At 46.0% G+C, this 14,339-nt stretch overlaps 2 protein-coding genes across 2 annotated transcripts in view; one reads left to right on the top strand and one right to left on the bottom strand.

Annotated features, from left to right (window-relative positions):
* The window catches only part of DNAH10 (dynein axonemal heavy chain 10), a 139,153-nt gene that overhangs the window by 8,819 nt on the left and 115,995 nt on the right, over window positions 1-14,339 (bottom strand). The window contains exons 59-68 of the mRNA XM_043979641.1: window positions 12,450-12,586; window positions 10,416-10,633; window positions 9,589-9,810; window positions 9,111-9,258; window positions 7,876-8,155; window positions 6,366-6,595; window positions 5,682-5,955; window positions 2,927-3,031; window positions 2,429-2,583; window positions 1,742-1,896 (exon numbers count right to left, since the gene is read on the bottom strand). Of these exons, the coding sequence (XP_043835576.1) occupies window positions 1,742-1,896; window positions 2,429-2,583; window positions 2,927-3,031; window positions 5,682-5,955; window positions 6,366-6,595; window positions 7,876-8,155; window positions 9,111-9,258; window positions 9,589-9,810; window positions 10,416-10,633; window positions 12,450-12,586 (1,924 nt within the window). The remainder of the gene's footprint in view (window positions 1-1,741; window positions 1,897-2,428; window positions 2,584-2,926; window positions 3,032-5,681; window positions 5,956-6,365; window positions 6,596-7,875; window positions 8,156-9,110; window positions 9,259-9,588; window positions 9,811-10,415; window positions 10,634-12,449; window positions 12,587-14,339) is intronic.
* Window positions 258-1,275, top strand: LOC122736651 (peptidyl-prolyl cis-trans isomerase NIMA-interacting 4-like). Its single transcript, XM_043979020.1, has 3 exons — window positions 258-297; window positions 595-945; window positions 1,142-1,275. The coding sequence occupies exons 1-3, from the start codon at window positions 258-260 to the stop codon at window positions 1,273-1,275; spliced, it is 525 nt and encodes a 174-aa protein (XP_043834955.1).

Below are 14,339 nucleotides of genomic sequence, written 5' to 3'. Positions count from 1 at the left end.
TTCAAAATATAACCAACGAACGCTGCTCATGATCCATCAAGCAGACAGAGATTAAATAGGGAGGGAGATGTAAATGTGAAGGAAGATGCTAATGGACATCCCTGTTTCACCCCTGATCTTATTGGGAAGGTCTCTAATTTATCTCCATTGCCTCTAATGCTTGCTGATGGTTTTAGGTAGATACTGTGAAGGAAGATGCTAAACAAAAACAGGGAAGGGCCTGAGCAGTGCAGATCAGTAGGAGTTCGGTCACAAGCATGGGGGTCCATAACCCCCGAAGAACACTACTATCCCTTAGTATGGGATGAGCATAGACTGGCATGTGCATGGAAATCCTTTGATAATATCCTCCCTTGCTGTCCATTGTAGGGGACATGACCTGGGGCCCTGGAGGCTCTGCTTGAGGGACACAAGCACCCACAGGTGCTGCCAAGCTGGGCATGCCCCCCCAGTGACAGATCACATCTCTGTGATCCAAGCCCAGCCAAGTCAAAAGGATGGACACCAGGAGTTCATGACCCTGCTGAGACAAGCACCTGATGACTGTTTAAGTGGCCTCTCACTTCTCCCCCCTCCAGCCTGTCCTCCACAAAGCTCCCAAAGCCACATGCCTAAAGCAGAAAAATGTGCTGCTATCTTGCTCAAGAACTTCCAGGGGCGAAAGATGGTGGCCAGAAAGTGGGAAGATAGCACCCAAGGGAAAGAGCGGCCCTGGCAAAGGAGGGAAAGGGGAAGCAGCTTCTGGAAGTGAGGGTGCAGATAAGAAGGTTCAAGGTCCTAAAGATGGCGGAAATGCAGTAAAGGTCCAACATATTCTGTGTGAAAAGCATGGTAGAATCATGGAAGCCATGGAAAAACTCAAGTCTGCAGTGAGATTCAATGTTGCCTCACAGTACAGTGAAGATAAAGCCCGGCAGGGGGCAGATTTGGACTGGATAACAAGAGGCACCATGGGGGCAGCTAGGTGGCACAGTGGATAGAGCACCGGCCCTGGAGTCAGGAGGACCTGAGTTCAAATCTGGCCTCAGATACTTAACACTTACTAGCTGTGTGACCCTGGGCAAGTCACTTAACCCCAATTGCCTCACTAAAAAACAAGAACAACAACAACAACAAAAACAAAAACAAAAACACACAAGAGGCACCATGGTGAGCCCATCCCAAGGAGCAGCATTTGCCTTTCCTGTCAGTGGCCCGGACAGGCCTGTGTACACGGATCCCCCAGTGAAAACCAAATTTGGTTACCATATTATCATGGTTGAAGGGAGAAAATAAACTGTGATAAGTGAAAAAAAAAATCAAGAACTTCTGGGGCTGGATGGTATTTGGTGTCCATTCCAACTCTCAGAGACTGCACTGGGGGCACTGAGAGCGTAAGGGATGTGGGGAGGGTCCCATGGCAAGCATGTGTCAGAGGCAGGACTAGATGCCACCCACTGGCTGCCATCTCTTGGGCCTCCCCAGCTGACTTCAGTGAGCTCTCTGGCTGTTACCAGTTTTCACAGGTCAGCTACCTCCTGGGTGTCATCCAAATGCCCATTCAAATGCAGCTTCCAGAGAGTGGACAGCACATATGGGATAGATGTGAGAGTGGACACCTGAGGTGGACAGTGCATATGGGATAGACGTATCTTCTTGACATCCCAAAGCTCTCTCCATCATTACCAAAGGCTTCCTGCAAGTCCTAGGAAATCAAATGGCTTAGGCCACAGGCAGAGCAAAGCAAAAGGCTCTAACTTACTTCTCGCCCATGGTCACAGTCACATAGTCAGTCACCGCCCGATAGACCCGGTCCACTCGGAAGCATCGCAGAATAAGCAGCTTCTGGAAATCGGTCACCCGGCTGTCATAGCCCAGGGGGAATGGGAATTGTTCCAGCGAATCCAGGTCATACCACTGGAGGAAAAGATGGCAGAGTTTATCAGAGCAGAAAGGCTCTGGAGCCAGTGGTTAGGGGACAGTCTCTGCTTTCTGTTTCATCTCCCTGCCAACCAGTTTAAAGTCTAGCTCAAGGAGAACAACTTAATTTAGCAAAATTCATGGATTTCCAGCTTATAAAGAGACATCATTGGGGGAATGGGGATGAGATGCAGAAATCCATCCGTTGCTTAACAACCCAGAGATGCATTCTGGTTTAGAAAGGCCTACACCTTTAAAGATTTGGGTCTGAACTTTTCTGGTGTCATGGACCCCTTTGGCAGTCAGTCTGGGTTTCCCATGGATCTCTTCTCAGAATCTTGTTTTTAAAATGTGTTAAATAAAATAGCCTACTAGGTAGGAAAAGCATTTATCAAAAAACAAAGTTTTTTAAATAAAGTTTGTGGATACCAGGTTGAGAACCCCCGACTTGAACCCAAGTTATAGTTTGGGGACTAGAAGGCAATTCATGAAAGATGCAAGGGTGTGCAGACACACTCAGGTAGCTCACCTCCTTCCAGATGTCATTCTGCGTCTCTATGTCTTCGGGGAGTTTCCCAAAGATGTCTGCAAATTGCTCAGATAAAAGCATAATGTCTTCCCAGCCCTGATCAGCCAACCAAGTGCAAGGCTTCTTTCGCTTGCTTTTCTCCAGGGAAATGTTTCCTATTCGCAACAAGGGAAGACAGGAACCCTTGCCGGTCTGCCAACAGACCCAGAGATCCCAAGAAGGAGACACAAGTCAGACCACTCTGCTTCTTCTCATATGTGGATGAGGGACATGGGAATCTTAAAAGAATGGTCGCTATTGCCATCAGTTGAGTCAAACTCAGCTTGGTTTGGGACCCCAGAGGGACAGCTCGCTGTGAAGTCAGCACAGCCATGTTCTTATCAAAACTACAAAGTGAGAAGACAAGTTGTAGATCTGATCCAATTCGATTTAAGTTTTCAGTCGATTTTTGGATTGGGAAAGCTGGGGGAGAAATGCTAAACGGTGCAAACTCGTTACCTTTCAGAAAGAAATCCAACTCTTCTTGAGGGACCCGGCCATCGGCCTGCTCGATCTTGATCGTCATGTTGAAAGAAAAGAGCAGCTTGTGTCTTTCAAATAGCCCTGTGGTGAAAATGCCAGAGAAGACTGAGGAAGCGTCTGATCCAGTCAGTCAGTCAGCTGGCCCCTCACAAAACGGCCTCTGCACACCCTCTGCCATCCGGTCACCCAGGCCTTCCTGCCTTCCAACGGGGCATGCTCAGGCCTGGGACGCTCTTCTCTCTCTCCCCCGCTCCTTTTCCTGTTCCCCCCCCTCCTGCCTTCTCTCAAGGCTCAGCTCTTATTCCTGCCTTCTGCAAAAGGCCTTTCCTGGCCCCCCTAGCTACTAGTGCCTCCCTTTCAAGTGACCTTCCATCCATTCTGCATGTGGCTGGTGTGGTGGACTTCATTATTTACACACTATCTCCCCCATTGGAATGGGAACTCCTTGAAGGCAGGGGCCATGGTGGTGGTGGTAGTGGTGTTGCTGTTGTTGTTGTTGGGGGGGGGGGGATTTTTGCCTTTATTTGTTACCCCTGTGCTTCATACAGTCACCAAACACTCTTTTAAATTGGGGAGGGGAGGGGAAGAGGAGAAAATAAATGCTTGTTAATTGAAAAATAATTTTTTTAAAGGAAGAAAAGGCCATTTCCTTTAAACCACACTTCCCTTTTTTGATCAGGTTTCTAGAACGGGGAAAGGGGATAGAAATATCTCATGTTTGTAGATAAAACGAGAGATGGGGGTTGGAAGAGCTAGGAAGATTTGGAACAGATTGAATGGCTGAATACCACTTAAAGGATTGCTATCATTTTGGTTCTTTTTTTTTTTTTTATTGCTATCATTTTGAAGAGGAATGCTCCAGGGATCTATCCTTGGCCCCGGGCTGCTAAACGTTTTTATTAACAACTTGAATGAAGGTATAAATGGTATTCTTATCAAATCGGCAGATCACATGAAGCTGAGAGGCATGACTAACAAACTGAATGGCAAAAGAAAGATAGAAAAAATGGGCTGAAACAACAAAGAAAATCAGAACTGAATGCTATGCAATTATAATGAACAAATTTGGTCCTGAAGAGGAGAAAGGATATGAAAGTGCACTTTCCTTCTTTGCAGAGGTGGGAGACCTGCACAAGCTGTGAGATCTGGCTGAGGTATTGTTTAGTTTTGCTCAACTGCCCTTCCCCACCCTCCTCTTTTTTACTCTTTACTATAAGAGATGGCATTCTAGGTAGGGGTGAAAGGAAAGATATATTAGGAAATGAAAGTTGGATAAAAACAAAAGCTAGAGGGGGCAACTAGGTGGCATAGTGGATAAAGCACTGGCCCTGGATTCAGGAGAACCTGAGTTCAAATCCAGCCTCAGACACTTGACACTTACTAGCTGTGTGACCCTGGGCAAGTCACTTAACCCTCATTGCCTCGCAAAAACAAACGAACAAACAAAAAAACAAAAGCTAGAATAATTGGGGGTGGGGTGGGGCAGGGCAATAAGGATTAAGTGACTTGCCCAGGGTCACACAGTTAGTAAGTGTCAAGTGTCTGAGATCAAATTTGAACTGAATCCAGGGCCAGTGCTTTATCCACTGCGCCACCTAGCTGCCCCCAAGAAAACAGTTCTTGTGAAAAAGAACGGGACAGAATGTGTTATGAAATGTGGCAATCAAAAAAAAAAATAAAATACAATCTTCATTGCATTATGGGAGGAAATGTCCACAAGAAGGAAAACAGAACTACCATATTTCACCCATGTTAGACTAGAACTAGAATTTGGGAGGGATACTGGCATATATCCAGAGAAGGGTGATCAGGACAGTGACAGAAGTGGCTATGCTTCACCAAGATACCATTCTATAAAAGGGAAAGGAGAATGGTGTAATCAAAAGAGCACTAGACTTAAGTCATGAGACACGAATTCAGAGCACAACTATGACGCTGAGGAAATCCTCCCCTATCTAAGCCTCAGTTTCCTCAAAATGGTGCTGATAATGTCTGTACCACTTCCTTCAGAGGATGGTTGTAAGGAAAATGTTTTGTGAACTTTGAAGCATTTCAGAAAAATTAATGATTACTATGCTAGCTGTCTTCAAAGAGATACAGACAGACAGACAAAGAGAAAGAAAGAGACAGAGACAGAGAGAGAGGGAGAGACAGACTTCTGCTTGAAATGAGAATCGGTTTGCTAACAGAGCTTTATAAAATTACAATTTTCTGCCTCAGGAGAAAGTAGGCTCCTCTCCCTAGAGATACTAGTTGGATATGTTGTAGTGAGTATTCTTATTCAGGTACAGGATGGGCTCTGAGGTCCTTTCTAACTCTGAAATTCTGTAATTTTGTCATTTTAGTGAACCCTTTCTTCTTATAACCTGAATTATCAACCACAATATTTCCATTTTGTAAATGTAAATTTTCATCAATAGGTTTCCCTAAAGCCAGGGATGGAACTGAATGCATTATACTTGAATTACTACAACTTGTGTGACTGACACAACCCCCTTAAACTCAATCATTATTATTTTTTTTTTTTAGGGCAATGAGGGTTAAGTGATTTGCCCAGGGTCACACAGCTAGTAAGTGTCAAGTGTCTGAGGATGGATTTGAACTCAGGTCCTCCTGAATCCAAGGCCAATGCTTTAGCCACTGCGCCACCTAGCTGCCCCCACAAACTCAATCATTATTACTGAGGACCTCCAATGCTCACAAGACTGAGGACATGTAGAGTCATGCCAACCTGTGCAGCCATAGTTGTAGATGTTGAAAGTTAGAGTGTCCATAATATATTTTAACCTCCTTGGAAGATAAGAATCAGGCAATGATTTCTTAAGGGAGAAGACAAAGACATCTAAGAAGGCAGACAATGAATACTGATACATGGTGTTCACCAGTGCCATTTCTGATAAAACAAAGAACAAGATGGCGCCCCTCTTAGCCGCAGGCCGGTAGCCATCACGCAGTCGGTCAATGTCCACTGCTGTCTTTTCAGCCAGCTTGAGTTTCTCTGACACCTAAAAGAAAGGTCTGCATCAGAACATGGTTTTTTGTGGGTTGGTTTTTCATATAAAGGAAACCTATAAAATCATGAAGGAGCAATTTTGTGATGGACTGAAAAATTAGGGGGGAAAAGAAAGGCAAGACACAAGTATGATGATTACAAGTAATTGAAAGGAATCGGCTAGGCCAACGAGAGCCTGCTCCAAGGGCTCCCGGATGCAAGTCTGTCATTTGTCAGAACTCTGGTCTCCAGGGACAGCTCTCCCCCACTTTTGCTGCCTTTTCCTTCTCCCCCAGGTCTTTCTGATTCCGCATCCATCCTTCTCTCCCTTACAAGCAATGGTGACCCCAAAGGACTAGCCTCACCCAAGGCACAAGCACACACAGAACCTTCCTCCGCAACACAGGGCAGGCAGCTCCTCACCTCGGTGGCTTTGGTCTTTGTCTCCTCGAGGGTCTGCACCAAGTCCACGTTATCCAACATGTTGCCCGTGGACGTTGCCAGTTCTCGGAGGAGGGAATCTTCCAGGTCCTTCAGCAAGTTTTTGTTCTCGCTTGTCTCCTGGATGAGGTGCTCCCGCTGCTCCTCCAGCTCTCTTCTCTCGTAGGCCACAATGACGCTGAGCAGCTGGTCCTCGAGACCTTTCAGCGTGACTATAGATGGGACACAGAGACTGGCCTCATTTTCAGGACTTCTCAAATATACAGAGCGTTTTCCTATTCTCTTTGTACCATCAAATAGTACAAATTAGTCAGAGCAAGGTGTTCTACTAGACACTGGGGACACAATATGTGAAGATGCCTAAGTAAATAATAACTGCAAAGATCAAGAAAAACCTCCTCCAGGAAGGAGCTGGCCCATGACCTTCACTCCTGGAGGGAGAAAGGGTTCTAAGACACAGCAGGAAGAAGGAGAGCACTCCAGGCACCAGGGACAGGGTTTGCACCAAAAAAGGGAAAAGGCTACTCTGGCTAGAACAGAGATCATGTAAAGGGGAGCAATAGGAATATCTGGAAAGTGAAGAGGAGTAATGAGGAGTTATCTTGTGTCTACTTGTCTATGCAGATGTACTGTTTGCCATTTGGCCTTTCCATCTGAAGTGCCAACCACAATGCCTTGCACATCGCACATGCTTATAAATGCGTACTGAACAGATGAATAAAAAGTGAGCTAAAGTCAGATTGTGAAGGACTTTAAATGACAAAAGTTGTTCTTTCTCCCAGAGTGAGGAGCCACTGAGTACTCTCAAGCAAGAGAATGACATGGTGAGAATGGTGCTACATAAATGTTAGCTATTATTATTATTATTATTATTATTATTATTATTATTATTATTATTATTAGACTGGAAGTCTGCAACCATAATAGAGGATTACATCTAATGATACACTGAGGACTTCACAACTCCTTGAATAGATAAGAGCACTGGACTTGGAGTGAGAAAGATCTGGGTTCACAAATCCTGACTTTGATGCTAACTGTGTGACTTCCCAGAAAAGTCAGTCCACCTCCATGGACCTCAGTTTCCTCAAGATGAAATTGGATAGGGGCAGCTAGGTGGCACAGTGAATAAGCACTGGCCCTGGATTCAGGAGGACCTGAGTTCAAATCTGACCTCAGACACTTGGCACTTACTAGCTGTGGGACCCTGGGCAAGTCACTTAACCCTCATTGCCCCACATAGATAGATAGATAGATAGATAGATAGATAGGCAGATAAATAGATAGATGACTAAATAAATGAATGAATAAACAAATGAATGAATAGATAGATAAATAATTAGATAAGTAAATAAATACACAAATGAATGAATATAAATGAATGAATAAATGAATAAGTGAATGAATATATATATATATATATAAATTAGAAAGAAGTTGGATGGCCTCAGAGGCCCTTGTGGTTCAGAACAAGGATTCTGCCCATTCTCACCAGTGTAGTTGATCACCATGGCTTTTCCAAACACAGATGGAGAATATTTGGGATTGGCCAGTTTGGTGTTCAGGTAGAGTTTGAAGTTCATATCATAGTCAACTTCTTTGTCTCCTAATATGATAAACTGTCGTCCTTGAATGTTTTTTATATTTTTTTCCAATACGTTATCAATCACTGGGTCAATATACTCATCCACATCTTGGAACAAGAATGGGGTGCCATACTTTATAGACATTTCCAGCTGTTTGAGGAAATCGGGGTCATTAAAAGAAGCAACCTGGAAAAAGAGCAGACCAAACGGAAAGTGAGGACACCCTCACCAAAAGAGGGGGAGCTGAGGCTATTAGCCTTTTTGTGTCCTGGACCCCTGGGCAGCCAGTCTGCTAAAGCCTATGAAGCCCTTCTGGGAATGATGTTCACAAATGGATGTAACAAAATGCACCAGGTTGCAAAGGAAACTCATTGTAGTGAAATACAATTATCAAAATACTTTTAGAGACCCCTGGTTAAGAACTTCTTAGTAGGGGGCAGCTAGGTGGCACAGTGGATAAAGCACCGGCCCTGGATTCAGGAGTACCTGAGTTCAAATCCGGCTTCAGACACTTGACATTTACTAGCTGTATGACCCTGGGCAAGTCACTTAACCTCCATTGCCCCACAAAAAAAAAAAAAAAAGAACTTCTGAGTAGAAGAATGAGGTACCAGTAAAGGCTGCCTTTGAAATGGAGAACAGAAGTGCTAGGAGCCAAAAGGGGGCAGAGATTGGAGCAAGGGAGTGTGTAGAAGAGAAGAAAGTGTGTGGATATCTGTGTGTATCTGGGAGTATGTCTCTGTGTTTATGTCCACCTGTGTGTTCATACATGTCCACGTGTCTGTATATGTGTCTCTATGTGCCTTGTATCTGTGTATGTCTTTGTGTGCCTGTGCATGTCTGCAAGTCCACGTATCCATGTGTATCTAGGTGTGTTCTGTATGTGTGTATTCATGTGTCTGTTTATCTGTGTGTCTATGTCTATGGGTCTCCGTGTGTGTGTCCATATGTGTCTGCGGGTCCACATGTGTGTCCCTCTGTGTGTGTGTCTCTGTGTGGGTCTTCATATGTGGGTACTGGGTCTTTTCTATCACTACTTGAGGAAGGAACAGACCTATACCATTTCAAATTCAAAGTCCTTCCAACCAATGTAGGGCTCAGACCAATGAAATGGAGGAATCCTGGACAACTTTGGCCCTACCCGGAGGTTGTTTTTCTCTTCTTTTCTCTTTATCCAGTTCAGGGCTTGTTGCTGGGGATCAATACACAGAGGAAAGCGACTGGCTCGGGTGGTGAGGATACCATTCTGAACAGAGAGCTCGTCAGGAGGTAGGCCCTGGGAGCCCCACCTGGCAATCAAAACATCGGAAAATCGGCACTGCATCCAAGGCCCCCTTTGTTGTTTTTACTGAAGAGTCTAGATGCCAAATGCTAAGCAAAACATACAGTCCTGCTCTACTAGAAGGGTATAAGCCAATGACCCTGTGCCCAGTATCAGGAGGAGACATCTGCCTGCTCTGTCCCTGCTCTAGCCAAGGCCCGCTTCTGTTTCCACACCAGATCCAGGCTCTTCCCAAACCCGGCTCCCTCCCACACCCCCCACCCTGCCCCCGACAGCAGGCCACCCACCACCCGCTGTCCCCTCTCAAGCCTCGCACCATGAAATACCACCTGCCTACCTACTGATCTCTACGTCATCCGTGAGCAGGTTCTCCAGTCGAAAAGGCTGGCTCAGGGGGATTTCCCGTTCCAGTAAGTCTCCTTGCCACACCTTGTTGACCATCTCATCTCGGAACTCCCAGTTGAAGGCCCCTTCATAGCTCAGGAAGGCAGAGCACAGTAGACAGTCACCCAACAACTTGAATCTCCGGTGTATCAGTTCATCTAAGTCAGCCAGCCATCTGAGAGGAAGGAGACGGTCACCCAGGTCAGTGGTTAGGTTCAGACCCACATGGATGGGATCTTCAGAAGCCTCAGCTTTCTCCCAGCAGCAATAGAAGTCTACCTGCCCACTTCTGCCAAGTCAAATGAATCATTGGCAACACAGGCAGAATGGACATGTCCAAAAGCATGGGCATGGGACAATACTACCCATGACATTTAAGAACTTATGGATCATGGCTTTAGTCACTGACTTCTCCAGCCACAAAGGACTCACAGATCACTTTGTCACCATGCCAGCAGTGGTATCTTGCTCCCATGACCATCAGCATCAAACATTGAACCGGAAGCTACCAAACGCCCAAAGTTCCAGGTGCCTCGAGTCTCTGTTCCATGCCTCTAGTCCTTCCCTAGTCTCCCAGATGCCCTGTGTGCTTTGCTGGATATAAAGTCTGTTTACAAATGGCTTTCGCAGGCCTTAGATGCACCGAAAAGAAGCCACCAGCTGAGTAAGTCTAGCCACAGGAGCCAGTTTACAATGGTCAACATCCCAATTCAAACCGCTCACCTTCTGGATTCAACATAAGAAACTTCTCCTAATTCCCCTTCATAAAACTAAGCTAACCTCACGTTTTCTGAGCCCAAGCCAGAGATCAGCTTGTCAGCAGCAATCAGCCGCCTTTCCATGATCTCTGCTTCTTCTTGGAGTTGTTGCTTTTCCAATATGGCAGCCTCGTATTTGGCTCCCAAAGCTTCTAGCTCAGCCTGGAGTGTGGCCAGCTCATTCTGAATTCTTTCCAGTTCTCTTTTACTGAGGAAATAGTTCCTCTCCAGCCTCGCCACCTGTATTTTAAAGAGTACATGCAATGAATGAGAATTGGGGGAGGGAGTGCCATGGGAGGGGAGAGGGGCTACAAGGGTCCACGACCTGTTCTAAGGCTTGAACCACAACTATGTGATCCAATGAATGATTTGAGGGACTAAGTGATTTAGTGCCACAAGCTACCACAGGCTGGATTTCTGTCTTCAGCTACTTTTTCAACTCCATGCTTCAAAGATTCAATCTTTCAGCCCAATTAGAACAATGTAATTTGGATTTAAGTGAACAGGAGGTCACATTTGTGTGTGTGTATGTGAAGATATATATGTGCTTGTGTAGAGGTATGTGTGTTTGTATCTACATGTATTGTGTATCTGTGTATATGTATATGTGTGTAACTCCTATCTCAAAGCCCATTGGTATGGAGATAAAGGGCCTGCCCTGTGTGAGGGGAGGCATGGAGGTGGTAAGAGACAAGGGAGATCTGCAGGTCAAGTCCCCTTTGGGGACACATCACGCTTCGAGTCTATTACTAGTGACGAGTCACTTCAAGCACTTCTGGCCTCTGGCTTTGAGAGTGAAGATAGAAGAGGCCAAGCCCACTTCAAAGTGCTGAAGGAGAAGACTCTGGCTGGGGCTGGCAGGCTCCATCATGTCCCTGTCCCCCGCTAGCTTCTCCAGAGCTCAGTTACCTCACTACCAATGGAAGAGCTCCTTCATCCCATATTGTCTAGCATCTGTTCTCCTGTGCAGACCTTCTCTAGTTTCCGTTATGATTTGGAGAAATGGGTTTCTTTGCTGTTCTGTATGTGTGTTCATTACGGGTATTGGTATAAGGTAGGAAAGGGGACAAGCCTTGGGGTCATCCCCCACCAAAATGACAAAGTGATCCAGAGTGAGATGGAACCTGAAAATAGATGGACTTCTAGCCCAGTACCCCCTCTCTCTGAGGAGAACAGAAGAGCCTCCCACCCCAACTTCCTGCTTCTCCTCTTGGCAGGAATTCAAAGGCTCCCTTGGAGAAAGATGGCTTGGGAGAAGAGGCTCAGCATGTCTATTCTGAGACACAAGACAGCCCTCCCTTCACACACGGGCTTCTCTGTACCTGTGAGCCTACCCTCACTACACATGGGCTCACCCTCCTTTTCTCTCTACCTATGTATGTACACGTGTGGGCATAAACACATATTGTATTGTAGACATCATTTCATTTGTACACTGGTGACTTCAAGCATTAAGAGGCGTCTCCAGGTGAAAAGTGCAGAAGAAGAAAGCCTTTAAAGGCAAGGGTGGCATCACTGAGTTGGTTGTTTGCTTGTTAATCAATGGGAACAATGAGCAGACTAAAACAGACCAATGGTCTGTCCTCTTCATTGTTGGTTTTCCAATTTACATCTTAACCTGCCTTAAGGAAGCACTCATTTCAAAACCTTTTTTCCCCCACTCTCTTCACATAAAGAATTTGACAAAACCTTTGGAGAACTAAGCTCTTCCCATTCCCTGATTCATTTAAAAGGGGGGAGAGGTGTATTTCAGGGCAAGAATCTACAGGAAAGCACAGGGTGGAGTTTCTTTTTTTTTTTTTTTTTGGCGGGGCAATGGGGGTTAAGTGACTTGCCCAGGGTCACACAGCTAGTAAGTGTCAAGTGTCTGAGGCCGGATTTGAACTCAGGTACTCCTGAGTCCAGGGCCGGTGCTTTACCACTGCGCCACCTAGCTGCCCCTGGGGTGGAGTTTCTAATGCAGAGCAACACAGAAGGGCTGTGGGCACACGAGAGGCCAGTTAGCTCAGACTGAACTCAGCCCAGTCATTCTCTAGGGTTCACAAACGGGCAGTACCTTGTCTCTTTTGGGTTTGATTTCTTTAAAGACATCACAGTAGCCCATCACAGCCTCAACAAACTTCAGCATGCCCAACCCTGCTTTGCTTACAGCCTCCATTTCTTCAAAGGTTGTATTGAGATTCTTTAAAAGCCCTTTAAGATAAGATATTGAAATTTTCAGTCAGTGGATCAGTCAACAGGCATTAATCAAGTGCCTACTATGTGTCAGATCACCGGTGTGCTAAGTTCTGGGGTACAAAAAAAGGGGCAAAAATAGTCCAGCTCTCAGGGAGTTTACAATCTAATGGGGGCGGGGGGGGGAAACAACAGAAAAACAACTATGGACAAACATGATACATATACGATAAATTGAAGATGATGTCTGGAAGAAAGCACAAAGAATATGAAGCCTGGGAAAGGCTGCTGGCGGAAGGTGAGATTTTAGCTGGGCTTGAAGGATGTTGGGGAAGCCATGAGTGGGGCAGGAGGAGAAGGGAGGAGTTCCAGGTGTGAGGTACAAGCAGTGAAAATGCCTAGAGCTCGTGTGAGGAACAGCAAAGGGGGCAGAGTTCATGAGGATGAGGAAGGTAGGAAGATTGGGAAGGTGGGAGGGAACGGTGATGAAGGGCTTCTAAAGCCAAACAGAGCATTTTGTATTGGATCCTGTAGGTACTGGGAGGCCACTAGAGTTTGTGGAGCGGTTGATGAGGTCAGACTTGTACTTGAGTTAGATAAATTTGACAGCTGAATGAAGGATTAGACTAGACTGGACAGAGCCCAGAGGAAGGCAGACCCACCAGCAGCTACTGCAATAGTCCAGGTGTGAGGGGATGGGGGCCGGCACCAGGGTGGGGACAGTGTCAGAGGAGATAAGGGAGCGTATTCGAGAGATACTACGGAGGGGAAATCAACAGCCCTTGGCCACACCTTGGATGTGGTGGGTGAGAGAAGAGTGCAGGATAACTCCTAGGGGAGGAAGCTGACGGCCTTGACAGTAATGGGGAGGTTCAGAAGAAGGGAGGCTTTAGGGGGAGAGGGAAGAGAACGGGTTGTTCTGGAGTCTGTGGGACAAAAGGTTGAGAAAATGAGGCACAGCTGTCACTCTGGAAAAGAGATGCTTTGGGGCAAATTAAGTACTCCTAATTCATTACTCATTAACAAATGTGTCCAAAAATAAAATAGAAATCCAACTGTCTTAGACCTGAGGGCCCCAGATGTGCGTTTTTCATAACTGATCTTTGGGTGTGAGAGCAGCCTCTAGAAGGGCAAAGGCAAACTGACCCAAAGGGAATTAGAGCCTCCTTCCAAAGCCCCGTCTTCCTACTAGCTTTCAAGGTCTCTGCTGAGAGGCTCTGTCTGTCTATGCAGCTTGATCTTGGCCAACCTGTGCTGCATTACCTGTGCTGTTGCTGGCTGGCCTGATTGACCCACTACCCACAGCTGTCACCTGAGCTTTCTGTTCATGGGAGAAGGTCCTCAGATAAAACAGTGGCAAAGCTATGCCTTAGGGCTCCCCTATGGGGGTCCTTTCATATAACTGGAAACAACCAATGTTAAGATAATGGAGAATTTATGATGTGTGGAGGGGGGAAACTAACATTAAAGTGATGCAAGTATTGGAGGAGGAATTGGAGGTACTGGGATAAGTATACTGAATGGGAGTCCTAGATCAAAGGGCCTCTGCTCAGATCTTGGATCTGTCGCCTGCTACCTGGGCAAGCGACCTGGAGTGAGTCACTGAACCCTCTCTGGGTCTCATGTTCCTCCTCTCTGAAATGAAGGGGCTGAACCAGCTGTTCTGCTGACTTCCTTCCTATTCTAAACCTATGACGTGGGCTTCTAGGAACTCAGAACATAGTATCTCTGTCCCGAGAGATCAAAGCAATTCCATGGTTTTATCTACATT

This window comes from Dromiciops gliroides, chromosome 1 (genome assembly GCF_019393635.1).
Source record: "Dromiciops gliroides isolate mDroGli1 chromosome 1, mDroGli1.pri, whole genome shotgun sequence".
NCBI lineage: Eukaryota > Metazoa > Chordata > Mammalia > Microbiotheria > Microbiotheriidae > Dromiciops > Dromiciops gliroides.
This window is presented reverse-complemented; position numbering and strand designations above follow the sequence as displayed.

Excerpts from the sequence above, each read along its gene's own strand:
- LOC122736651 (XM_043979020.1), top strand. The coding sequence starts at position 258 with ATGGGGGTCCATAACCCCCGAAGAACACTACTATCCCTTA. Across the intron at positions 298-594 it reads AAGAACACTACTATCCCTTA|CTCCCAAAGCCACATGCCTA; the intron begins GTATGGGATGAG and ends TCCTCCACAAAG. Across the intron at positions 946-1,141 it reads TTTGGACTGGATAACAAGAG|GCACCATGGTGAGCCCATCC; the intron begins GCACCATGGGGG and ends AACACACAAGAG.